Raw genomic sequence first — 27,052 nt, 5'->3', positions numbered from 1 at the left:
ATTTTCATGTCTAGCAGTGTCTGGTCTTTTATACTGAAATTTAGCTGCTAATAAACATGCAGATTTGAGGGCATGAGTGCAGGATGGAGATCTGGGACACATGGGAGATCTGTGGAGCCACATTTGGAGGCCAGACAGGCACTCCAGAGCACTGGAACTGCTGCTGTGTGAATCCAAGGGAACTTTTGGTGATTCAGTTTATGCTCCAGCTCGTGAACCTATGGCACAATAATGACAACTCAGCCAGAGCTTTACCGGGGTACAAAGAGGACACAGCCAAGGACAGCTCAGATAATTTCTTGATATTTTCATGTCTAGCAGTGTCTGGTCTTTCAAACTGAAATTTAGCTGCTAATAAACATGAAGATTTTAGGGCATGAGTGCAGGATGAAGATCTGGGACACATGGGAGGTTTGTGGAGCCACATTTGGAGGCCAGACAGGCACTCCAGAGCACTGGAACTGCTGCTGTGTGAATCCAAGGGAACTTCTGGTAATTCAGTTTGTGCTCCAGCTCATGAACCTATGGCACAATAATGACAACTCAGGACACAGCCAAAGGCAGCTCAGATTATTTCTTGATATTTTCATGTCTAGCAGTGTCTGGTCTTTTATATCGAAATTTAGCTGCTACTAAACATGCAGATTTTAGGGCATCAGTGCAGGATGGAGATCTGGGACACATGGGAGGTTTGTGGAGCCACATTTGGAGGCCAGACAGGCACTCCAGAGCACTGGAACCGCTGCTGTGTGAATCCAAGGGAACTTTTGGTGATTCAGTTTATGCTCCAGCTCATGAACCTATGGCACAATAATGACAACTCAGCCAGAGCTTTACCAGGGGTACAAAGAGGACACAGCCAAAGGCAGCTCAGATTATTTCTTGATATTTTCATGGTTAACTAACACTAGCAGGGTCTGGTTTTTTATACTGAAATTTAGCTGCTACTAAACATGCAGATTTTAGGGCATGAGTGCAGGATGAAGATCTGGGACACATGGGAGGTTTGTGGAGCCACATTTGGAGGCCAGACAGGCACTCCAGAGCACTGGAACTGCTGCTGTGTGAATCCAAGGGAACTTTTGGTGATTCAGTTTGTGCTCCAGCTCGTGAACCTATGGCACAATAATGACAACTCAGCCAGAGCTTTACCGGGGTACAAAGAGGACACAGCCAAGGGCAGCTCAGATAATTTCTTGATATTTTCATGTCTAGCAGTGTCTGGTCTTTCAAACTGAAATTTAGCTGCTAATAAACATGCAGATTTTAGGGCATCAGTGCAGGATGGAGATCTGGGACACATGGGAGGTTTGTGGAGCCACATTTGGAGGCCAGACAGGCACTCCAGAGCACTGGAACTGCTGCTGTGTGAATCCAAGGGAAATTTTGGTGATTCAGTTTGTGCTCCAGCTCGTGAACCTATGGCACAACTCAGCCAGAGCTTTACCAGGGGCACAGGGCAAAGAGGACACAGCCAAAGGCAGCTCACATTATTCTTGATATTTTCATGTCTAGCAGTGTCTGGTCTTTCAAACTGAAATTTAGCTGCTAATAAACATGAAGATTTTAGGGCATGAGTGCAGGATGAAGATCTGGGACACATGGGAGGTTTGTGGAGCCACATTTGGAGGCCAGACAGGCACTCCAGAGCACTGGAACTGCTGCTGTGTGAATCCAAGGGAACTTTTGGTGATTCAGTTTATGCTCCAGCTCGTGAACCTATGGCACAATAATGACAACTCAGGACACAGCCAAAGGCAGCTCAGATTATTTCTTGATATTTTCATGTCTAGCAGTGTCTGGTCTTTTATACTGAAATTTAGCTGCTAATAAACATGCAGATTTTAGGGCATGAGTGCAGGATGGAGATCTGGGACACATGGGAGGTTTGTGGAGCCACATTTGGAGGCCAGACAGGCACTCCAGAGTACTGGAACTGCTGCTGTGTGAATCCAAGGGAACTTCTGGTAATTCAGTTTGTGCTCCAGCTCGAGAACCTATGGCACAATAATGACAACTCAGCCAGAGCTTTACCAGGGGTACAAAGAGGACACAGCCAAAGGCAGCTCAGATTATTTCTTGATATTTTCATGTCTAGCAGTGTCTGGTCTTTCAAACTGAAATTTAGCTGCTAATAAACATGCAGATTTTAGGGCATCAGTGCAGGATGGAGATCTGGGACACATGGGAGGTTTGTGCCTTTGTGGAGTCATATTTTGGAGGCCAGACAGGCACTCCAGAGCACTGGAATTGCTGCTGTGTGAATCCAAGGGAACTCAGCTCTCAACTGCTCACTGCAGGCTGCTTTTGTAGCCAGTGGAAGGAAGTGGGCACTTCCACAGCTCAGTTCCTCTGCCCTGCTTTGGAGGAACCTGCCTCACTTTTGATCCAGGGACTGGATTTACAAGATCCTCACTGACTACAGAAGGGGCCTGGATCAGAAAGAAATCTGCACATTAGAGCAGGGAACAGTAGGAACAGTGGTCAGATGAACCCCAGGGAAGGATAAAACAGGGGGAAATGGAATTTGCTCAAGGGAAAGCAGAGGTTAAAAATCTCAGTCAGAATGCAAAAAATCACAGTTTGATGGCATATAATTGAACAGCAGGAAAATAGAAAAATTACAAATCAAATTCCTGAGAGAAGTTTTATTTAGATGCAGATAAAACTGCCACCCTGCCTCCTGCTGACATTTCAGCTAAACTCTGCCCTTCAGAAGACTCAAGAGTTAAAAGATTTCACTGAAGCTCCTGAGGGAACAACTTGAAAACCTGATCTGGCCTCAATTCCTCCCATCTGACTGCAAGCACTGAACAAAGGTGTCTCAGTCAGAGCACAGACACTGACAGGGCTCCTTCTGTTCTCAGTGGAGAGAGGCACCTTCAAAACACCCTGGGACCTGAACTGGGCTGCCACAGCTCTTCAAGGTCACTGAACTCCCTCCTTTGACACAGATGTGAAAGATTCCCAGCTGAAACAGCAAAGCTTGCAGGGCTGCAGAGTCATTAACAGGGTGTGCACACAGCAGCAGAGAGATGTGAAGAATTAATGAAGAACTAACAGCACTTTTACCTTAATTTGAGGTGATATCTGTACTTGGAAAGAGAATTCCAGCTGAAATAGCACCATGCAGGGCTGGAACTCACCTTGCCTTGGAGAAGGACAATTTGCTGAGCTCGCCCACGCCAGCTGCCAGAATTGGTCAAGAGATTTTGGATATTCACATCTTCCCCAACTTCTTTGGCTAAAATCTGGGAAAAGGGATTGACATCAACAATAGGGCTTAAAGGGATGTGTTGGGGAGAGGGAAGGAAAAGCAGCTCTCTCTAAAAGGGAGCACAAGCAGTTTTCAATATACACAATTATTTTTGATAGGATGAATATTTAACCATAATTAAGCAGGAGCAGAGCAGAGGTATTGTCCTCACACACACCAGGAATTGAACCAATCTCCCTTGCAAAATTCTGACACAGCTAAACTTAGTATGAAGAGCATTTAAATTATTTATAAAAAGGTCAGCAGAGTTCTATTTTTAGGACCATATTCTCTACTCTGATCTGCATTGCAGGTCTCCTACACAAAGTAGGGAAACCAAAGAGAATCAGAGCACATAATAACACTTAAATCCACCATGAATCAGAGGAAAAGGTTATTCTGGATGGCATTCCAACAAACTCTTTAAGCACATGCTTTAGTTCAAACAAGACCTTTAATCCCATTGATTCCCATGGCACCGGAGCCTACATTAAAAGTAAATACATAATTAAATGTATGGGAAAGGAGGAATGAACCTGGATGTATGTCACAAACACTTCTGCTGATCTGGGACTTTAAAACTCAGAAGGATTTGTGTCCAGTGGACAGGGGGAGGCAAAACATGAGATCCCTGTGTGCAGGAGCACAATTTCATTCCAACCCCTACCCTTGTGTGTTCCTCACCTCCCTGCTCCATGGAACAGCTCATGGGGGCCAACCAAGGGTCAAAAACCTCCCAATTTCCCACAACTGAACCTCCTGCAGGGGTCCCACCCCAGAGTGCTCCCTGCAGTGGTACCTTCTGGGTCAGCTTCAGTTCCTGTTTCAAATTCTGGAGCTGGTTCCGATATTCTGTCACTTTTACGTTGGCTGTGCTCAATTTTTCTTGCAGTGCTCTCACCTCTGGATTTTCAGCCTTGGAGGAAAGGAATGCACTTGGTGAGAACAGAACCCTCAGGGGAAAAACTGAAGTGATTAACATCCATGGATCCATCAGGATCACTGGATTATTTTTTCCAGACATAATTTTTGGGCCATAGAGGGAGTACAGGGGAATTTGGTCCCAAAAGTGGTGACGGGGACCTTGTTCTACAAAGCTGTTGATTTCCTCATTTCAACTACAATTCCTACCAAGTTTCCTTCCAGCTTTTTCAGAGCTGACTCCTTGATTCCTGCAGCATCACCACCAAGGGAATGGATTTTTTCTGCAGCTGCCTGTAGCTGGAAAAGAACCCCATTGTTAGTGTAGAATGGATGCACAGAACAGCATCACTCCATGGAGTATTAATCAGCAAAAAGGTATAACTTTCATGTTTATGTACTCTAAAAAAAATCAAAAAAACCCTAATTTTCCCATGTTTTTTAAAACAGTAGAAAAGCCTATTTTTTTTTTCTGAAATGCTTCCCAAAGAATCATGTTGTATTTGTGGAAAACTTCAGAAGATGTCTCTGACTTGCTGAGATGGGATCAATATCAAGTATGGAGACTTCTGAGGTATTTTATCACCAAAAGTATCTCAAATTAATATTTATATACATAAATCCAAATCCTGTCCAGCCCAGAATATTTCATAAAAAGCAAATAGTACTCAATGGAGAAATATAAAAGGAGAAATCCACCTGACACCAGGTAACTGAGATTTAATGGTGTTAAGGCTCTTTTTAGCTGGGAACTCTAAGGCAGCATTTTTTAAGTGCTTTAAATAACTTATTATTTAAATTATTTATTATTTAAGAATAAAGACACTGTCTCCTCTTGCTTGCCACAGCAAAGGAAAACAGACACACAACCCTCCTGCTCTGAATCATGCCCTGTGCTGCTGTTGCAAAGATTTCTAAGTGGATGAGAGTGCAGAATTTGGGGCTGGACAGGCCAGGAAGTGTTGCTTTAAAAGTTTGGGACTTCATTCTTTGAGGTGGGTGGAAAATCTTGATTATTTGCCTGAATTAAGGAAGGCTCTGAGGAAGAGCTCCTTCATTAAAAAGGGACATCTGGGGAAAAACTCACTCAGGGCCAGCTCTAATTTCACCCATTTTCATGGGTTAGGGCCACTCTCTCTATGCAGTTCAGAGAGTTTTGGATGAACTGATAATGAGGGATTTCAGCTGGAGCTGGCAGCTGCTGGCTCCAGCTCTGAGGAAATTTTCTGCAAACATCCCTTTGCTTACATGGCCCACCCTCTGCCAAGGGATTGTTCAGTGGCCACACCTTCCATTCTGTTTAGGGGAAAATAATCATGGTAAAATACTTATGATTTACAGATTCTTCAGTGTTCAGGCAAGGAAAGAGCTAAAAATAGGTAAAATAACAGTGTTTTCTATCCATCACTCTACATTTTTGTTAGATACCTCCCAGTGTCAAACGTTGCTTTCATTTTACACATCATTTACATCTTTATTTTCTTCCTGAAATGTCTGTGCTCCTTTCTTTTTGGGCCAAAATCTGAGAATATTTAATGTTTCTGTTTGAATAAGGGTCATTCCACTTCTGCAGTAAGGGAGAGGAACCAAGTTGATTTTTCCTTAAATTATTCATGAATTTCTCCACTACTTGTGTGATTTTATAGGTCCCAAGCTACACCTGATACTTGTTTGCCAACCTGCCAACTGTTTGACAAGACCCCTGTGACCAGAACACTGTGGATTTATGCAGGAGTTCTCCAAAATTTAATTTAATCTACGACTTCTTGATCTTTCAGGTAGCTGGGGTGCACTTCAGGTAGATGCATGACTCATGATAATAAGTGATGGTGAAAGGCTGAGTCAAAATGCAGCTGTCAGCATTATTGATTTATTTAACTGGTGTCTTCTAAGAAAGCAAAGTTCAGGAAAAAAATAAAAATAATAATAAAAAAATCACCAATACTGTGTAAGGAAGAGGAGCAGTAGCTAAAGGACAAAGCAAATATTGACATCAGGACATCTCATTTTCAATTCAGCAGCCACCTGAGCAAAATTACTTCTGTGAAAGGTTGGCAAAAAGTCACAGTAAAATAGAAAATTTAATCTGCCTGAGTGAAGATTTGCTGTCTTATATGATATAGCTTGGTGTTGTCTCAGCTCTGTAAGTACTTATTCCAGAAAACAGCTTTCATTACAGGGATAACAAAAGCTTAGAAGAAAAAAGAACTAATTAGTGACTGGTCTTAACAAGGTGGGACTGTAAGACATAAAGGTGTGGAAGTTCCTCCTCACAAAAAATAAAGAGAAATAGCATTGACAAATGGGTGGAAATGTCTCTGTGCTTCTACAAATGAACATTCCTAATTGCTGTTTAATAAATCCTTGGCTCATTAGAACTGCACAGGTGAAATCTGATTCCTCTGCAGAGGTGAAACAGCTGAGGGAACATCATGGACAGAAATGACCACAATCCCAAGCAAACACAGATTTAAGAGCAAATTCAACATAGGAACATGAACCAAACCCATTTTCTATCCCAGAGGCTGGATTTCCATGTTTTATCATGCAAAAAGAAGAAGAAAAATGCCTCACTTCTCTCTCCAGCTCCTTGACTCTGTGGTTCAGCTGCTTCACTCTGGCTCTCTCACTCTCAAACTCAGCAGTCACCTCCCGGTTCTTTTTGGCCAACTCCACTATTTTGGTGGCAGCCACGTCTCCAGCTAAGCCAGACACCCCTGAAAGGACACATCAAAGCAGAGGGCACATCTCACAGGCAGGATTCAGATTCAGAACAGAGCAGGCTTTTGTTCTCTGTCACAATGAACCTGCATTGTCCCATCCCTTCCTCTCTGAGCTGTGCCAGGCACTCAGTGAACAAGTGAGGGAAGAGATGTCAGAGGTGCCAGCTGGATGGGTTGGTCCTTTGGTTCAGCAGCACATCACAGCCACATTTCACACTGTGGCAATGTTTATATACATAAATCCAAATCATGCCCAGCACAGAATAGTTCATAAAAAACAAATAGTACTCAATAGAGAAATATAAAAGGAGAAATTTACCTGACACCCTAGAACTGAGATTTAATGGTGGTTGGAGCCACATTTTTACCTAGAGAGGGCAGTGGTGGGAAGGACAGCTGGGAAGAGGATTTTTTGGCATTATGACAGAAAAAGGCAACACTCAGCTTGGCCTGGTTGTTTACTACAGGAGGAGCTGCTGGAACAGAGGTGTGAACGTTTCTAGACATCAGTTCTCAAAGGTCAGGCACAATATTACAGCTGGGTGCTGGACAAGGTCCAGGAAATTTCATTGTGCCTATTTATAACTCCCTTGGGATTACACAGGGAGCTTTACTGCATCACTCTCTGAATTGCTCCTTTAATTAGCCAGTCAGTGGCTCCCTCATCAGGGAGGGTTTGATGAGTGCCACAAACAGAGCAAACCCCAGGCCTGGCTCTTGGGTTAACACCACACAGGTGAAGCAAAGCTCTGGTACAAGTGCAAAATCAATGTCATGGCAAACAATGTCCACAGAAACCTCCAGCTCAGCGAGGAACATGAGCCTGCAACAACAAACCCTTGGTGGGGGTGTGCAGACTGAACCTGGCTGCTGTCATTGCTCTTAACTCTTTCATCCTCTGCAGGAATCACTTTTCTCTGATATTCATGGACTGGGGTGGGATGAGAGGTGAGAGATCACTCACAACTGAATGCTGAGGCCCATAAAGCCCCAGGGACATTAATGGGGCCACACAGAATAAAACTGGGAACAGAATTTGTTCCTATGCCACTGTTTAAAAACCTTGTAAATAACACAATTTATTGTTTTAAATGAATTTATTTTAAAAGCAATTTAAATCAATTCATTATTTTCAAAAGCACTGCTCTCACTCCTTTGTGTGATTTGTGTTACCCCTCTCACCTTAGAGCTACTTTTACATCAGTTTTCAGGATAAATAATGGCTGCTGAGAATCACAGTAAATACTAAATTAACCAAAGCCAGGTTGCTGCTTCCATGTAAAATTGCTGGTCTTCAAATGCATTGCACTGACCCAAGGTTTTTTATTCCCAAGCAATGTGGGGATTGCCACAATAGAGAGAGGAAAACAGAGGCAAGGGATTGGCATCAGCCAGAGAAGCTGCAACAGCACATCTGCCTCCTGCTCCTGACCAGGAAGGGATTATCACCTCTCCTAAACACAAACTACAGCTGCTTTTCAAGGATTAAGGTGGAATTTAATGTTATTTAGTTCTCCTCGTTGCTGGTTTCCCCTTCTCTTCAAGCCTGGTCATCGCTGCTGTCCTGACCAACAGTGGCACCCAGTGGAGGAGGTGCAGCCTGCACAGCTCACTTGTCAAAAAACACCAAAATCGCTTTAGAAGCTGAATTTTGCGTTCATGCAGCATCCTGCCTGTGCCCTGTGCAGGCAGAAAAAATGAGCCTGAATAAGAAATTTAACCCTACAGAGCAGAGAAAGCTGCAACACAGCTCTTTGACACTAACAGCAAGTTTTCCAAAATAATATTTTTATGGAACATCATTATTTTGTGCCAATAATAGCAAGTTTACAGTTCTATGAGGAACAGAAATCACTGTGTACCCTAACAGAGCACAATTCTTTTCAGGGACATTTTTTGGTCACCAGCATCAAGCAAAGCAACATGGGGAGAACACAAAGTTCTGTGTTTACCTGACAGGGCCAACCTCTCCTCCTTTACTTTTTTCTGGAGCTCCTTTATTTCAAAATCTTTCTCTGCCATCAGCCTGTAGAGCCTGCAGTTCTCATCCCGGAGCTCTCGGAGCTGATCCTGCAGCTGCTCATTCTCAGCCTCAAAGAAACTGGGGAAAAATCAACCATAATGGGAAATAATGCACAAATAGAAATAAAATAATGAAACAACTGCATGATAGATGGGCTGAGCTTATCAGGAGTGAGTTTATTGAATTAGGCACAATGTCCTAAACCTCAGATAAGAACACAAGCTGATTATCTGATCTATTCAGATAACATCTTAAAAAAAATTAAAAATTGTACTTTCTTGAGCTGTCTGGGGTAAAACATCACCAAACAGGTGTATTGAGGTTACCAAATAGTGTCACCTCAGTGTTACTTACCTGCTTCTTCAGAGGAAATTAGGCAGCATTCAGCATGTGGGACATTCAGGCTTTCTTTTCTATACTTGTCAAAGCCAAGAGAAGCCAACAGAGCATTGACTATAAAGCTGCCCTTGGGGTCTTTTAAAAAAAATCAATGTTTTAGAGCAATTCATAAAAGACCAATTTCCCATGTCCTCAGCTGATTCTCCTGGAACCCTGTGAGCATCAGTTTGTATTGCTAATGGTGCCTTTTGGAATTCATTTAGAAACAGAGAATACTCAAAAAAACCCCTCTGAATGGAAAGAAACAGCCCTGCTTCTCCTATTCTTCAGGACATTTAGCAAAATTTAAAGGTTTCATCTCTCTAAGACATCCAGAGAATTAATAACTTTAATCTCTTTATGGCCCTGATGTGATGGGTCCTTCAAATATAAAATCCAGGAGCTGTGGCCTCAGGGGCTCCATTCAATTGTGGGAGTTCAGGATTATCTGAGCTCCCTGACATGGGGCCCTTGAGAAAAGCTGGGATTTAATACAATTACCCACTCACAGGTGACATTTGGGCTGACCCCAGCTGCTCTGGTGGGAGATGCAGGTCTCCAGCGCCCTGGGATTCCCATGTGGAAGTTCCTGATAATCTAAAGCATCTCAGTTACCCAGATACCTTAATCAGCTGGATTAATTGACTCCTAGATTCTCATTTAACCCTAAATCTCCACTTTGGAGATGTGGTTTGGACAAAGCCCTGTTGATACAGTATGTACCTGTAAACACAACCAAGTCAGATGTCTCAATAATCATCTCAACTTTTTTATTCCAAAGTTTTAGCAAGCTCTTAGTACTCATTGGACCTGACAGCTTTTAAATGCACCCTGCATCTGCCCATGGACCCCTTAAAGCACTGCCATAAACAGCACAGCCAGTTTAGGGGAGGATTCCCAATGCATAATTAAGAAATGCACTTGTGTTCCAAGGCTGCAAATCAAAGGGAGATCAAAGGCAGCTGCTGACAAAGGAGAAGAAAGCAAAGAGCAATGTGAGCAAAGGCAGAACTGAGTTATTCCCACATGAACCACCCAGAGAGGAGTGAGCAACAAAACTCAGATCCAATTAGAGACACCTGAACCAAAAGATTCTGAACACTTGGGGGATTAACATGGAAAAAAGGTTCTAAGCTCTTAACACACCTGAGCAGTGAAGTCTTCTGAGAGCTGAGTCCAAGTCTTGAGGAAAAGCATTCAGAGGAGGATGGACAGAAATCCCAAGTGCACAGAGCTGGAGTCTTCTCTGAGGAACTTCCCACCCCATCCCACAGTGACTCTGCCTGTCACAGAGGCTACAGAAAATGAGCCAAAAGAAATGGGCTGCCAAAGGTGCCCCTCTGCACTCTCCTTCAAGGAGCCAAAGCCAGGTGGAGCTTATGAGCAGGGCTCTGCCTGCAATTCAGGTGGTTTCCCAAATTGCCTGCCCTGTTCAGGCCAAAAAAAACCCCACAAAAAAAGTAAGGAATTAATTTAACTTTTGTCAAATTGTGTCTTTCCCAACTCTAGTTACAGATTCTGCACGTGATGGGGAGAGTCACTTAGATACATTCAAGTACAACAAACAGAGAAGGGAGGATAAAGTTACAGAGAGAACAGAACAGGCAGAAATATCAGCTGAACACTTGTCTAAACAAGACTGGGGAGTAGGATGTGAGGAAGGAAAAAAGAATTCCCAAGGCTCAGAGGAAGGGAGACTTCTGAGAGGAGAATGTTTCTGATTGCTGCTATAAACAACAGTGACAAACTGCAATCCCTGTCACTGCAGGCCACGTGCAGCCCTGTGATCCTGGAACAAGCCTCTGATGTGCTGTCATGGGAATATTGCAGAGAACATCCTGGTGAATCCCTTCCAAAAACAAATCCTGCCTGGATTTGATCACTCACAACCACTCTGCTGAATGCACACAAGCAAAGGACAGGCCAGATCTATCTGCCACACCTGCCTTGTCAAATGGGGACTTTTGACAGTCAGTGACACAGCAAGAGAGGGAAATAAAACATCTGGGATGACTCAGGCCTAAAGTACTGAACTTTAAATAGCAGAGAACTTCTGGGCTTTCCTGTACTCTGCACACTGCCCAGGCTGTGCCATGGGAGCACCTAAATCCCTTTGCTCTGCCAAACATCTGAACTATGGGAATCAGCCTCACAGGAATTTGTTAAAAAATCAAATTTCCCTCATAATCTTCTACAGAGTATCAGAAAACAATGTTGAAGGGAATAGGACAGCTGGTAGAGGTTGGATTGGGGGCTTGGCAAACCAGACAGCTCTGGTAAGTGCATGAAAATTTCTTCACTTGGCTTCACTTCTGCCACAGAGCAGAGCCCTGAACACCTGATGTTGCAGTAAGGTAGAAAAATCACAAAGAAAGGCTTCATAAAATCAAGGCTGCTCTGTTAAAATCAGTGGTTGGTCTGGTCAAAGCTAATACTTAGCAAGCTCCCATGTGAAATCAATCCTGGTGTGAGCAGTTCATTAACATAACAATTTATTCCTGGGTGAAAACCAACCAGCACCTGTATAAACTGTTTTACATCATTAGAGAAATGAAAATTATCTTTCATAAACAACTTTTCCTGCACATACACCCCAGAGGTTTGAGTGACCAATCAATACAGAATAACAATTTGTTACTAACCAATAAGTAATTGGCAAGAAAGCTACTGACCAATTGGAGTCACAGAAAAGGTCTGAAATACTGAATAAAAAGGAGTTATGTGAATAAAGAGGGAGATTTTCCACCATGAAGAAATGGAGTCCATGTGATTTATTCCCATAGGAGCAGTGCAGACACCTTTGGGTGTGTCCAGCCCCAGAGCTGCTCCAGTCAGGAGCATTAATTGGGTCAGAGGGAAAGGCTGACTGTGTCCTGGGAGGAAGAGAAATGGTCTGAGCTGGGGCTTGAAATCTCTGCTCCAAAAGAAAACACAAGATTCAGGGAGATCCATACCAAAATGCCCAATGTGCTGGTAATCTCCTGATCCACCAAATCAGGATATACTGCAAAGAAATCCCAGGGAAAACTTCACTGCAGGCCTGTGGCTTGCTCCCATCAGCTGCTTTGCCTGTGTCCATCTTTGGAAATGATTCCTGCAGAGAATCTATTAGTGTAAAGCTAGGCAGGAGCTAACCAGCTAAGCCTGACCCCAAAAGGCTGGATTGTGTCAGGTAGCACCTGGCTGCCCCTTCATTTGTGAAATACTGACATTAAAGAGCACAGCACAATGCCCTGAGGATAATTATGGACAAGGAGAATCTGCTGAGGATAATGAAAGCCCAGTGTGTGAAAACAGAAAGTGTCCTTTCAGCTTAATAATCCTGAGTTTCATGAGATCATAAGCAAAACACACTCCAGTGACTTCCTGAAGGAATGGTGCTGCCAGACCTTTACCTTTTGCTGGCATCTTCCTTTACAGGAGGTCCTTTTTTAAACAGGTTTAGATCACTCAGGGCTCTTACAGTCTCCTTTGTGCTGCCAGTGCTCTTCTGCCTGTCCTGCTTCTCCCTCTTGGCCTCCAGCACACTTCTCAGCCGCCTTTGCTGCTGCTCCTGGTAAGCCTTGAACTGGCTTTTGAAATCTTCACTCACTTTTACCTCTGGCTCCATTGTTTACTAAAAGCATAAGGAGAGGAAAATAAGAAGTGACAGAGAGCAGAGATCAGCACTGCTCTGAAAAACATCCCCTTGTGGCAGCTGCTCTGCAGCTTCTGCTCCCTGACCCTGCCCAGTCTCCCACCTCTGTCACAGACATATTTTATGAAAAATCCTTTTTTTTCAGGATGTTTTCTCCTAAGAAGCTTCAGCTTCTCCATGTTTTGCTGCTGTGGAATGCAACAGCTGCATCTGTGATTGGTCTCATGTGGTTGTTTTTAATTAATGGCAAATCACAGTCCAGCTGGCTCAGACTCTCTGGTCAGTCACAAAATTTTATTATCATTCCTTTTCCTGTCTTTGTTAGCTTTCTTATGAAATCCTTTCTTCTATTCTTTTAGTAGAGTGTTAATATATAATTTTCTTTTAATATAATATATATAATAAAATAATAAATCAGCCTTTTGAAACATGGAGTCAAGATTCTCATCTCTTCCCTGCAAACACCACCACACACCTCCTCCTCCTCCTCCTCCTCTCCAGCCCTGCTTCAAGTCCCTTTTTCCATAAATGGCTTTTAAACAGCCCTTTTAAAAAAGTTGTTGGGTTTTTTTTCACTCCAGAGTTCAAAAAGCAACGTTTCCAAATGTTCCTAACCAGACCTGTTTAAATAAACATTTTAACAGAGGAGCAGGCTGGGGCCAAATCCCAGCCAGGTCACACTGGAGTGTTTGGGACCCTCCAGCCTCCCTGCCCATGTCCAGGAAAGGTGCAAATCCCCCCATTTTTGGGTTAATGAGAGAGAAAGAAAAGTATTTTTTCCCTTATGCTCCCTTCAGGCACAACAGAAGTGTGGCTTACACCTTCCCTGCAATCACTGAGTGATAACATTAAATAACTAAATAAGAATATATTCATTATTAAGTATATTTAATTGTAACAATATATTATGAGTATGTATTTTAAATAATAATATTGCTGTATTTCATAATATAATAATAAAATATAATATAATAATAACAATATTGCTGTATTTTAAATAGTAATAATATAATGTTTTCTTAGGATGACTAAAGCCAGTTTTCTGATAAACTGCAGCCCCTTTCTCCTTCTGTTTGACATTTATTGTGGGCAAAAAATCCCTGTTGCACCTTTGCTCTAGGAAAACGAATACATAAATCCCTCCAAAGGCACGCCCTGCACTGAGCAATTATCACAGGGCCTTTCCCACACTGAGGGAAATCCAATAATCCTGATTAATGCACCAAAGGCAGAGTGGCCCTGTGTGTGTTTTATGGGCAGAGTCACCTGGACAAGGTGCAAAGAGCAAAGAAAATCTGCACAGCCCACAGGGCCCTGGGCATGAGGGATCAAAGAATTACTGAGTCAGTGAGGCTGGAAAATTAATTTTAATTGATTAAAGCCAATTCTGAGATTTGGAGAAAGCCTACAGAGATAAGGAACCCATTCCATTTACTTCAGCAAACTGGATATAAAATTTAGACAGCTTTTCTGGGTTCAGTAACCTTTGGGTTGATAATTAAATTTATAATTAGATTGGATCTCTTGATGGGTTTAGCTACTGACCTTAAAGATAGCAAAGATAAGCAAGAACATCTTCAAAGAATAGTTCTCTCTGTTCTGAAAATATCCTAGAATTCTTAGCAGAGTAACTATTTCAGGCTTCATGATTTTTCTCAGAATTTTCTTTACTTTATTATTTTATAACTCATTGAGTTATTTATTTATCTATAGGCCAGAAATGTGCATGGTACTCAGGGTGCAGCTGCAACCCCACAATGCTACAATGGAAAAACCTTCTCAGGTCCTGCAATGCATTAACCCAGCACTGCCACCACCAAACCTTGTCCCCAAGTGCCACATCCATGTGGGATTTGAGCACTTCCAGGGATGAAGTGCTCCACACTGAAAGGTTTGTGAAAAACGCCAAGCACTTGTTTTTTAAAATGTTAAAAGTTTAATAGTAATAAAATGGTTATAAAAATAGTAATACAATTAGAGTAATAACAATTTGGACAATTTGGATTAGGACAATATGAGACAAAAGAAACAGAGTTATAGACAGTCTGGGTACCTCTTTCTGGGCAACATAAGCCTGAAAAATGACACAGGTTAACAGGGGATTAACCCTTAAAAGCAACAGCCTGTTGTATATTCATACACCTCATACATGATGCATAAATTCCACTCAAACACAGGATTCTGTCTGGGCAGTGTCAACTTCTTCCTCTTAATCCTAACTGTGTCTTCATGGCTGAGCAAGGCAGGAAGAAGTTTATTTCTCCTGATAATGGGGCAATAAATTCTCTTCCTCTGTGTGAAAAATGTGTATTTTATGATTGGCTTTTTGCAAATATTCAAATGAATATTATATGTGTTGTGTTAGAAAGTAATGCTGTATTAATTCTATTAAATAGTGCGTTAAATATAGTTTTAGGTTATAACAAAATGTTAAAATAGAAACGATGCTATGTAAGATGCTTTGTTTAACAGAAAGGGCTTGCAGCGAGACAGCAGCCACAGGACACCTGAATCGTTCAGAGAAAGAGAATTTATTGCCCCATTATCAGAAGAAATGAACTTCTTCCCATCTCAAAGGCACTGTCAGGATTCGGAGGAAGAAGCTGACACTGCCCAGACAGAATCCTGTGTTTGAATGGAATTTATGCATCATGTATGAGGTGTATGAATATACAACAGGTTATTGTTTTTAAGGGTTAATCCTCTGTTAACCTGTGTCCTTTTTCGGGCTTGTGCTGCCCAGAAAAGGTACCTGGACTTCTGTAACTCTTGGTTTCTATTGTCTCATATTGTTCTAATTTAAATAGTCCAAATTATTATTACTCTAATTGTATTACTATTTTTATAACCATTTTATTACTATTAAACTTTTAAAATTTTGAAAACAAGTGATTGGCGTTTTTCACATCTGAAAGATTTAGATGCCCTGTGGCTGCTATCTCACTGCGAGTCCTTTCTTTAAAAAGTATCTTACATAGCATAGTTTCTATTTTAACCTTATGTTATAACCTAAAACAATATTTAACACACTACTAAAAAAAAAACAAAACCAGCATAACTTTCTAACACAACACATATAATATTAATTTTAATATTTGCGAAAAGCCAAACATAAAATACGCATTTTTTCACAAGGTTCAGAACTTCCAGTGATGAAATATCTCCAGAATATTGATGAAATATTCCCGAATATCTCATCTAAACCATGCCAGGCTCCAGCCAGGAGGGCTCCAAGGCGGGGTCACCTGGAGCAGGTGACACAGGAACTCACCCAGGTGGCTTTGGGATGTCCCCAGAAAAAGAAATTCCTCGCACTCCCTGCCCAGCCCTTTCCAGCGCTCTGCAGAAAGAATTTCTCGCCCACTTTGAGGCAGAATTTCTAGTGTTTACGTTTATATATTTTAACTGCAAACCTGTAGCTGTAATTGCCACCACCCCTGTGACCTGCCAGGACCTGCTAGGTCCCGACAGCGCCGCGCTGTTCCCCCATGGCGGGAGCTCCTGCCCGCGCTTCCCGCACCTCCCCCGGCCTACCCGAGCCGCGTTCCCGAGGGCACCGGGTGGGTGGCACCGGGAGGGTGTCCCCGGCTGGCCCCGGTTCCTGCTGGGCAGCGGCGGCACCGGAGTTGTGGCCCCGGCTCCCGGTGCGGTGCCCATAGCAACGCGCGTGCCCTTCTCCTCAGCGCCGCCGCCATGATGGCTCCCCCTCACTCCGCGCTCCTATCGCCATTCCCGCAATCCCTGCAATTCCTCCACCGATCCCGACCCCACGAGCGGCTCTTTCTCCTCCCTTCACGGTGGGAGGAACAGAAAAATAAAAAGGCGTCGGGCCCCTCCTCATTTGTGTGGGAGCAGCCAAGGGCAGCAGGGTGAGAGCAGCTGGGAGTCAAGGAGAGCACCAGGCTGGGAATTGCCTTTCCCTCCTCAGGGGATTTTTATTCAGCTCACGCCCTCACTCTGCAGCGGGATGGGAGCCCCTCGCCAACAAATCCATAGGCGAACAACTATTACCGCCACTGCTCTCTTTTATTCATGTTTAATCTGCCCCTGCTCGGTACAACAGGCCACAGAAATTATTACCTCCACTGCTCACTTTTATTCATGCTTAATCTCCCCCTGCTCCGTACAACAGGTCGCAGAAATTATCATCTCCACTGCTCATTTTTATTTGTGTTTAATTTGCCCCTGCTCCGTACAACAGCTCACAGAAATTACCTCCACTGCTCGCTTTTATTCGTTATTAATCTCCCCCTGCTATGTACAAATTATTACCTCCACTGCTCACTTTAATTCATGTTTAATCTTCCCCTGCTCTGTACAACAGGTCACAGACATGTAGGTGCAGTTTGTACCTTGTAACATCTGAGACTGTCACCATGGAATGTCAGCTGACAGGAAAATATGTGCTTTTTTAGAAATTGGCTTTTATTTTTGTGACTGCTGTTGGAAGTACAAGGAGTTTGAGTGGAAAATAACTCTCAGACAAGGATTTTAATACCTCAAAGGTGATGGGGGGCTTTTCAGATTTAAATGTTTTAAATTTTTCTGTGGGGAACAGTACTGCAGAAATCAGCTAGATCGCACACTTTAAAAGCATTAAACCACCAAATTAAAGTTCAGTTTCCACAATCTGTATTTTAAATGTTACATTTAGATGTTACTCAGAAGAACACTGTAAATAAAGTTACAAAATATCATAATCCAAGGGTCTGATATAGCAAAAATAGGGAGCCTGTGTCTTCGTTAACAATGAATAAATATAACATTTAAATAGCTGCAACATACTTATCTCTATGCTTTAAATAAAAAATATAGATGTTTATATAGCTCTCAATATTTTAGAAGTCATTTAGTGCTACTGGAAGCTTCTAAATTACAAAGTTGGAGGCAGAGGATAGAAAATGACAGCAAGGCTTTCCTGACAGAAGCCAGTTCAGACATCATGGTTTTGGCCAACAACAGCAGAAGAAATCACCAGTTTTAGGACTGAGTTATAGGGGAAGGTAGAGGGATTGCACTCCACGATATCCCTTAAAAACTGGGATGTGGTGGCGTCAATCAGAGAGACCCAGACCCCACAGATCACATTCTGAGGCTGCCAGGTTCAGCACAGTGTACCATACACAAAAATTCTCTAATGCCATGTATTATTTGTTTTCTTCAAGAACCCCTCAGGAGGAGCTTGGGAGCTGCAGTACACAGGCCACCACCAGGACAGGGATTTCAGACAGCTTCCACTATTCCTTGGGCTTCACCACATACTCCCGGAACATGGAATACAGCACCCCTGCAAGACAGGAAAAAAAAAACACAGTTAAAGAATTGCGTTAAATTAGAAAGAATGGGTTTCAAAATCTGAACAGTTCTCAGCAAGGCAGAATTTCCCTTCCTCCTCAGCTGCATTTTTTTAATAAACACTACAAAATTCTTCATATACAGAAAAACCAGGTATGAAAATATACAATTTATGAAAATGCAGATCCTGATTCTAGTTGATTTTGTGGCCAAAGTCAAGCTTTTCTGATGTTCCTGCTGGGAATGCAGTACAAATAGTGTTTTATGGGATGGAAATTTACACACAGAGGAGATCTGGGATGTACAGATCAGAGGCACAGTGTCCCTGTGCATGCAGAGACACAAGTCCAGTCCTGAAAACATACATATATATACATATATATATACACACATACATACATATATATAAAAAAATATATATACACATATATAGACATATAACACTATGTGCATATATACACACATATGCATAATTATTGTATACATGTATATATATAAAATATATACATATATGTATATATTGTATACATGTGTATATATAAATATATACATATATAGCATACATGTGTGTATATATAATATATACATATGTATATATATTGTATACACGTATATATAAAATATATATATATATATATATATATGTAATACCATGGTCTACACAAGCTTTAGATGTTCCAGTGCATTAAATTCAGAAACAGCAACATATTTAATATCAGATGAATGTTTTCTTTTTTTGGTCTGTAAGAGGCAGAGATGCAGAACCTCACATTCCACATCTAGACATAATCAAAATTGCTACTCTGAAATTAAATACATAAAATGAGATTACTCCAGCAAGGCTGACTGAGCAGCAGTAAGGAGCACAAACATCCTGAAATAAACATTCTGGATGCTTCCAGCCTTCCATGCTAGCTCTGTTACCCACTGGAGAGATGCAGGAGGCTCTCCATGGTTTGCCATTGCCAAGCACAGCTCCCGTTCCATACGTACCACACGTCAGCGCTCCCACAGCGAAGCCCTGCGCTGCCACCCGCATGTGGATCAGGTGAAGGGACAGTTTCGTGTCACCTCTGTGCTTCAGCTTGTACAGCCCGTAGGCCACCACGGCGGTGAAGCCAGCCATCCCTGCAAGGCAACCAGAGCATCCCTCTGAGTGGAGATCCAGGGCACCAGGAGTGCAGGGACCCACCTAAACAAAACAGCCTGTGAAGCACTGAGCTGTCTGGGCTGGAAAAGACCCTGAAGGTCACTGAGTCCAACCATTCCCCCACAGCTGCCAAGGGGAAACAACCCCCACCCCTAAACCATGTGTGCAAACCCAGGGCACTGGGAATATTTCTGTGTCTGCTCTGGAGTGCCCTGACCCCCAGGGCAGCACTGACTCTGACCCTCATCCATGGAGAAAGTTTCCCAGACTACAAAATAGACTGGAACCCACAAAAGTGTGCAATAGATTATAGAGAGTAGTGTAGGTGTGTCACTTGGTGAGAAATTGAGGCTTTGGGGTTTTTAGTGTGTTGTGGATGGCAGCAAGATGGAGGGCACAGGGTGTCATCCTGGGTTTCTTCTTCATGCTGCTTCTTCCTTCTTCTCCATGGGTTTGGGTGGCATTTTGTGACTGGGCAGAAAAGTCCCCATTGCAGCTCTGTGGGATCAGTTATTGGGTTAAAAGGGAAAATAATCCAGGTGTCAGTTCTTCATTGGATAGTTTAGACTGAAAAGGCCTTGGAACAAGAGATTGTTGCCATTTTGTGCCTTCTAATGAAAAGCTGCTGAACTCCCAGCAGTGAGACTGTTTTACTGATAAGAAATAATAAACACCTGAGTCCAAACATGAACTACTGTCTCAAGTACTTTCAATCCAGACCTAGACAAACCCACAACCAGTACCCCAGCAACTGGGATCCCCACAACCATGTCCCCAGGTGTCACATCTATACAGTTTTTCAATCCCTGTGTGGATGGTGATTCCACCACTGCCCTGGGCAGCTCTTTCCTTGAAGAAATTTTTCCTAATATCCAGTCTAAACCTCCCCTGGCACAACTTGAGGCCATTCTCTCTCATCCTAAAATAATCCTGTTTTGGTCTGATCACTGTGGTTTTGTGGAGTGGTAAATCCTAGCCCTGGTTTCACTCCAGTGCCACCTCATTCAATGCACACATCAGGGAAGAGGAAGAGATTTCCACCAGCATTAAAATGCAAAAGGAGCAGCTCAAGGTGTGAGAATTCCCTGGATATTTTTCAGGCAGCACCAGGGCTCCTCACACCTCCTTCCCTGCACACACACAGCCAAGACCCTCACCCAGCTGATGCTCAGACTCTCAGTGTGTGGATGCTCCCTGATGTACCCACTGGCCTGCTGCAGTTGCTATTTGGGGTGTTGTCACATTTGGCCAGGTGCCACCAGGACAGGACAAGTCACATGTTATTGTCCCCAAGCTGGGAGGAGGGAGGCTCCACCAGCTCTCTTCCCCAGGGCCAGAATTCACTGATAGTCCTTCAGCAGAGCAACCAGCCCCAGCTTTGCCAGCTCCAACACTGATGCTTTTACAGAATACACAGAGAAATGCACAACCTTTTCCAATTCCATCCATTTCATTCCATTTTTAGGATTATTTGCACAGTTCATAGGTGCATGCCAAGTTTTAAGTGCTGTGTATATTTTACTGAGCAGAGCATGGGCAGTTTGTCTTCCCTGAGCCAGAGCATTACCAGCACCACCCGAAAGCTGTAAACACTTAATAAACACTCTCATTAAATCCCAATTAACAGTTTTAGGGCCTTCAGCCCAGCTCTGACACAGGTCAAAGGTGAGCTCTGCCAATCTGCTTCGGGGAACTGGAACTCCTGGAGTTCATGGTACAGCCCAGCAAGGTGGAGACAAAGTGCAGCGAGCACGGAAGCAGTGACGGAAATGTGCTGGCAAAAGCCTGGAACGGTTCACCCTGAGTGACCCTGCTGCTCTCCATTTAAGGTGGCTGGAAATCAAAACGTGTCCTGTGTCACACAAAAGCTGATCCCTGCTCTCTTCAGAAGCCTCTCAACACAGAGCCTGAGAACTTTAACAACTTCCTCAAGCTGGAGTAACATAAAAGTTACTAAAAAATACATTTTGAACTAAGCAATGGCAGCAGAGGGCTGAAACATTTACCAGACAGGCTGTCATTTAAATCCTTCTAGTTTGTATTTTTACAGCTTTAAAGTCACTTTGTAGTGGTCACATAATTTCCAGGAACTGTGCTCCAGAACAGCTGCACAACACACTCCTTAAGCACTTGACAGCCTCACCTTCCCATGTTTTCTAGCCTCACCTAAAAAGCCTTTCAGGGTTTGTTGGTTTGGGCTTCTTTCTTATACTTGTAGCTTCTGAGTTTTTTTATTTAAGGCTATAAACCTCATTAATTTCCCCCCTTCTTTTAGGACAGCTATTATGGGGAGGTAATTTCTAAGTAATTTCCTGTTTACAGAAAACAGGTGAACAGTACTGGTGTTTCCCACATCGATTGTGCAAACACATTTCTCCATTTTTGAACTCACCAATGGGCACAAACGGCGTCTCCTTAAACTTTTTTATCAGCTTTGAGGTCTGGCTGGTCTCTGTCTCATAGTCAGGGTAAACGGATTCCTGGCTGGGTGACATTGTGGCTGTGAAGAAAAAGAACCTCCTTTCAGGTTTTGGAAACCCCAAATAAAGAGAATATTTAGGAAAAGAAAATCCCTTATTTCCAGGTACAAATATCCAGGTAGTGAGATATAAGAACAGGCACCGATGGTTTAATTCAAGTGAAGCCTTGGGAAACAGGACTGTGCTTACCAGGAGAGACAAGAATGAAACAAAACAAAAGTAGGAGAACACCAAATTTCTGCAATCCAGAGATGGCAGTGACCCCCCCATGCTCACAGGCAGCCACACAAAGCTTTGGTCACTGCCTGCCTTTCCTTTTAGGAATTCCATGCCTCACCACTCCGCTTGGCTTTTGCAGGCTGCTCCTTTATGGCACTTCTGACCTCAGCAAAGTTCACTTCTCCCCCTCATTCCCTGCCAAGAGCAGCAGCTGGGTTGGGAAGCACGAGCTGCTGCACAAGGTCAGCCCTGCCTGCCAGCTCCTCAGTCACCACAGCCTGTCCCACATCAACAGAATTCCCAGTTCCTGGTGGAGAACACAGAGATGTTCTCCAGCCACCATCAAGGAGTTGAGCAAGTCCTGAAGCCCTCAATAGGTGCAGACTCAGAAGGAGAAGTCATCCACAGGTGAATTCTCACCTTCCCCCAAGGAAAATAAAAAGCAGCAACAGCTTGAGAAGGTCTCCACTCACAGAACCATCATCATCACCAAAGTAAGACCATCCTCCAGAACTTCCCAGCTTTTTGTGCTGGGAATTGCAAGGATTACACCAAGACCTGTTCCCTCCTCAGTGCTCGGCATAAGCATCACTCAGTTAATGACAATTTCTGTCAGTGACACCACAGAGGGCCCTGCTAGAAAAATCTCTACTGCTATTGTTCAGCTTTATCATCAACAGCAAAACACAGCTCAGGGGCACTTAGAAAGGCTCCAAGCTCTCAGAATAAACCAAGAGGAATTTCATTAAGCAGGTGCCAGTAACCTTAGGCAGAAGAGACATTTCAAAGGTGGCCGTGCTCCCTGGTTATGCAGCATTTCGAGCACACCCATGTGAGCAGACTGACTGGTTCTCAAACCATTTCCTCTGCAAGACAAAAGGGTTTGGTTTCTCTATCTCTCTAGGATTTGGCCTGTGCTATAACCACTCTTATTTGCTGAATGTAAACTATAATTTTAGCCTGACTCATTCAGAGAAGGTAACAAGAGCTGTCCATCACTCAGCAGAGGAGGAGACAGCCAGAGGTGAGATTTACATAAGAAAATTATATTAAAAGTGAAACAATTCATCCACCACGGGAAGTTTCTGTGACCTTCAGCTCAGACCAAGATGGGCACAGGGCAGAAGAAACCGGGTGGAACACACGGCCCGGCTGCCCTGACCTTGCCGAACCGAGCAGGGAGGTCAGGGAACCTGTGTGCCCGGTGTCACCCATGGGGAGGGACACTGAGGGAGGACCATGCGTGGGAAGGTGACAGCTCCCAGCATCCCTCCCGGCAAGGGGAAGGCCCTGGGTACCCCCACGCTGCTTTCCGCCAGCCCAGCTCACGTGGGGATCCTTCCCCACTCCAGCCCCTGCACCCCACATGGGGATTGTTCCCTACCGCGGCCCCAGGCACCATCACCGCACCCCGGCCTTGTGCCCCACGTCCCCACACGGGGCCTCTGCTCCGTTCCTGCCCCAGTCATCTTCCCCCGACATGGGAGCCCTTCCTGGCTCCAGCCCCAGGCACCCGCAGGGCCCTGCAGAACTCGCGCTGTGCCCCCGGCGGTCCCGCCCGCCCCAGACCCGGCTCTCACCGCGCTGATCCGACACCGGCCGGCGTCTGTCGCGCCCGGGCCCGCCCCTACCTCTTATTGGCGGCTTCCGCCCCGCCCCTCCGCCGGGACCACAACTCCCAGCGTGCCCCGCGCCCGCGCGCCCAACAACAGCCAATCCGGAGCGTGGCTGCCACAACCGCTTCCTTATACGGGCGCGGGGGCGGGGCGGGCGGTGACGTCAGCGCGCGGCTTTCCGCATTGCGGCGGGGAGGCGGTGGCGGCCGGCAGGCGGCGCTGCGGGGCCCGGCCCTGCCTCAGCCCCGGCCTTCAGCCCCGGGTTCGCGGCATCGAGAGCCGGGCGGGGGCTCCGAGTCTGGGTTAACCCCAATACCAGCAAAACAGCGGCTCCGGCAACAGGGTGGAAAAACGGCTGCTGGTGGTTCTGCGGCTTGTCTGCTTTTCGCTACAAAAACGTCCCGTGTTGTCACACTGTGACGTGGAGTCGGGTGGAGAGAGACTGCTGGCAACACCACGGAGTGATAGGACAAGGGCGAGCAGTTTTAAAGAAAAAGGGAAGAGCTTTAGATTAGATATTGGGAAGAAGTTGTTCCCTGGGAGTTGGTGAGACCCTGGCACAGGTTCCCAGAGCAGCTGTGGCTCCCCTGGATGCCTGGCGGTGCCCAAGGCCAGGCTGGACGGGGCTGGGAGCAGTCTGGGACAGTGGAAGGTGTCCCTGCCATGGCAGGGGATGGGATTGTACGGAAAATCCCTCTGGGAAAAGGCAGTGTCCTTACGGGAGACAGAGGATCCTGCAGCTTCATTCCGTAAAGGAGAGCGGCCCTGGGCTCATCCCCGCGGGGTTTTCTCTCTCTCTCTCTCGGTTCCGGAGGGCGCAGCCTCCTTTATCCAAACTCCGCCGCTCGCTGCCCTCTGCAGCTTCCCGAACCACCTACCTCATGTTCCCCCCTCCAACCTGTCATTTTACCCCAAAGTTTAGAAACTCAGGGTTGTGCGGCCCCATTTGGCTGTTTCAGGAGTCAGACTGCCTGGGCTCTGGAACAAACCCACTACTTGAATTTATGTAGAGACATTAAAACCCCATTTCAAAGCCATTGGCAGCCATCCCCTCTCCCTGGAATTGTTTGTAAAAACATCAGCACACATCTTCCCTATGAGATGAGATGGTCTTTAAGGTCTCTTCCCACCTAAACACTATGGGAATCCATAAAATCAGGGGGTTTTGAGAAAGCTGCAAAAGGCAGGCCTCAGAGACAGCAAAAATGATTAGAGCTAAACAGTAGCCAGAAGATTGGTCAGCAGAAAAATTATACAAGAAGTAGAAAGTAAAGACAAATAGAACAATGGTCTGTGTATTAACACTTATCAAAAATAAGCTAAGCTTTTGTAACTCCTTAAGCTACAAAAAAGTACATCTAGTGATACTATTATACATCTAGAGATATATAGTATCTACTCCAATAGTATATCTAGAGATACTAAGAAGTTCTAAGCTTAATAATGGAGCTCTGTGCATTCTATCTCAAAGCTTACAAGCAAGTATTGTGTTTGAAATAAGCAAGCATTGTTTTAACCAAAGGTACGTGTGCTTATAATAGTTAGAACTACTGTCAATATGCTTTTGCTTTGTGTAATTAGTCAAAAAACTTTTAAAGTGAGTTGCAACATTAAGTTCTTGGTCTGCTGCCTGGGATGTGAGCTGCTGGCATCTTCCCATTGTCATAACCATGGAATGAGACTGATGCTGGAAAATAAAACAGCTTGAGACACTTCATCAGCTGTCCTGTCCTGTTTGTGATTTGTACATAAACCCCAACCAGCAACAAACACTTCTGAGATTCTGTGAAATTTGGGCTCTTCTTTTTGCTGAAGAACTCCCACCTGATGTCAGAATCATGGAATGGTTTGGGTTGGAAGGGATCTTAAAGTTCACCCCATTCCACCCCCTACCACGGGCAGGGACACCTTCCACCAGATCAGGTTGTTCCAAGCCCCATGAACTTGGAACTCTTTCCAGGAATGGGACAGCCACAGCTTCTCTGGCTTTCCCTCAGCCTGAATTTCTTGCTGCTGAATTATGTAATTGACTGTGCTTTCCCAAATTTCAGCTTTCAAGCAGACCTCGTTTTACCCCCACTCTGTGCCAGGATTTTGATGCCTAAAGACAGCCTAGAAATTGCTCCTGATCTAAACCATATTCTGGAAGAGGAAAAAGAGTCCACTGGGATCCCAAAGATGCCTAAAACCTTCTCCTAAATCTGAGAACATCTTGTCAGAGCAAACCAGCAAATACAAATCCTTTTGTCCCTAAGCCCAGTGCTCCTGTGTGCTGTTTGTACCTCCCCATCTCCGAGCTGGGGGAAGGCAGAGCTGCTGCTCCCGCTGGGTCACTGCCACTGACATGTGGCACTTTGGGCAGCACAAAATAAAGCGGCTCAGACAAGCCTGCATCTCTCTAAATGTGCTGCCCATTACCCCTAATCTGGTTACTTTAATTGCCAAAGCCATTAGGGCCCTGCAGTCTGAAAGGAAACAAAAAATCGATGCAATTACCAGCCCTGAAATTGAGTTAATATCTTGTAATAAATTACAGTGAAGGCCACTTTCTCCAGTGACTCTCAGAGGCACGTTTAATTCTCTGCTTCAGGGCAGAAACTCAATTAAAAACAAAAACTTATTTCATTTTAATTGCTGGCCTAATAAAACCTCTGTCACCTGCAGCTTCCTTGTGTGTGTCCAATGTCTCAGCTCTATGAGTGGCTTCTTGTTCTCTGCTAATGTGTGCGTTGCAGACCTATTATAGTAATATATATTTGTATATTATATTAATATATAGTATTATAGTAATATAGTAATATATATGTATTGTATTATAGTAATATATATGTATTACAGTGTATATTTTAAGTGCAGCAGCAGCTGATGGTGGCAAACATGGAAATGGGTAGAAATAACAAATTTCTTTTTGTGAATCCTCTGTGAATCTCTGTGGATGTGGAGCTGTGGCCATCCCTGCTGCTCTGCTCTCCTGTTTTTACCAGGCTGGTTTGGGGTGAGTAAAATTCACTGGGATTGGCACAGGGGAAGCCTTGGCACAGCCAGTGTGTTCCCATGGCCCTGTGTGTTGGTGAGATGAGGAAACAAGCAGGAGTGTGACACCTCACCCATGCTGATGCCCAAAAACTCCTCCAATAAACCATCAGAAATGCCTTTGCCATTTCTGGTCTGCCAGGGATGAGGATCCTGCAGCATTAGATTTCCTGGAAAACACAAGGATTTTTAGAGCAGGGGCTCAGCCCTGGCAGCTGTTGTAGATGTTATGCTCAGACAGGGTGGAGATCATTCTTCCAGCTGCCAAGGAATGATAAAAAGCAGGAAAACAAAACAAAACCAGGGCGGTCATGCTGAGCT

The 27,052-nt window shown here is 44.2% G+C and overlaps 2 protein-coding genes across 13 annotated transcripts in view; both read right to left on the bottom strand.

Moving 5' to 3' along the window:
* CCDC13 (coiled-coil domain containing 13) overlaps nucleotides 1–16,716 on the bottom strand; it is a 31,871-nt gene extending 15,155 nt beyond the window's left edge. For 2 of the 12 annotated variants that reach the window (XM_064703777.1, XM_064703781.1), the window contains exons 1-7: nucleotides 16,473–16,664; nucleotides 10,448–10,584; nucleotides 8,853–9,001; nucleotides 6,752–6,894; nucleotides 4,388–4,477; nucleotides 4,056–4,172; nucleotides 3,147–3,251 (exon numbers count right to left, since the gene is read on the bottom strand). In XM_064703777.1, the coding sequence (XP_064559847.1) occupies nucleotides 3,147–3,251; nucleotides 4,056–4,172; nucleotides 4,388–4,477; nucleotides 6,752–6,894; nucleotides 8,853–9,001; nucleotides 10,448–10,584; nucleotides 16,473–16,595 (864 nt within the window). In that variant the 5' untranslated portion in view covers nucleotides 16,596–16,664. Of the gene's footprint in view, nucleotides 1–3,146; nucleotides 3,252–4,055; nucleotides 4,173–4,387; nucleotides 4,478–6,751; nucleotides 6,895–8,852; nucleotides 9,002–9,277; nucleotides 9,746–10,447; nucleotides 10,585–12,255; nucleotides 12,643–12,696; nucleotides 12,918–14,047; nucleotides 14,072–16,351; nucleotides 16,383–16,472 lie in introns of those variants that run through there. The other 10 variants (XM_064703778.1, XM_064703788.1, XM_064703784.1 and 7 more) reach the window with 9 other exon arrangements.
* A 626-nt stretch (nucleotides 16,717–17,342) lies between these two features.
* HIGD1A (HIG1 hypoxia inducible domain family member 1A) lies at nucleotides 17,343–23,719 on the bottom strand. The gene is made up of 4 exons (XM_064703776.1): nucleotides 23,663–23,719; nucleotides 21,776–21,883; nucleotides 19,227–19,361; nucleotides 17,343–18,225 (listed from the first exon to the last, which is right to left on the bottom strand). The coding sequence occupies exons 2-4, from the start codon at nucleotides 21,876–21,878 to the stop codon at nucleotides 18,176–18,178; spliced, it is 288 nt and encodes a 95-aa protein (XP_064559846.1). The 5' UTR covers nucleotides 21,879–21,883; nucleotides 23,663–23,719; the 3' UTR covers nucleotides 17,343–18,175.
* Nucleotides 23,720–27,052: the final 3,333 nt, after the last annotated feature.

The sequence above is a fragment of the Zonotrichia leucophrys genome, chromosome 2 (assembly GCF_028769735.1).
Source record: "Zonotrichia leucophrys gambelii isolate GWCS_2022_RI chromosome 2, RI_Zleu_2.0, whole genome shotgun sequence".
Classification (NCBI taxonomy): Eukaryota; Metazoa; Chordata; class Aves; order Passeriformes; family Passerellidae; genus Zonotrichia; species Zonotrichia leucophrys.
This window is presented reverse-complemented; position numbering and strand designations above follow the sequence as displayed.

What these genes read in the sequence shown, in the direction of transcription:
- HIGD1A (XM_064703776.1), bottom strand. Translation starts at nt 21,878, where the DNA reads ATGTCACCCAGCCAGGAATCCGTTTACCCTGACTATGAGACAGAGACC. An exon ending in GACGCCGTTTGTGCCCATTG is followed by an intron (nt 19,362 to 21,775) that starts GTGAGTTCAAAA and finishes GTTGCCTTGCAG; the next exon opens with GGATGGCTGGCTTCACCGCC. An exon ending in TGTGGGAGCGCTGACGTGTG is followed by an intron (nt 18,226 to 19,226) that starts GTACGTATGGAA and finishes CCTGTCTTGCAG; the next exon opens with GGGTGCTGTATTCCATGTTC.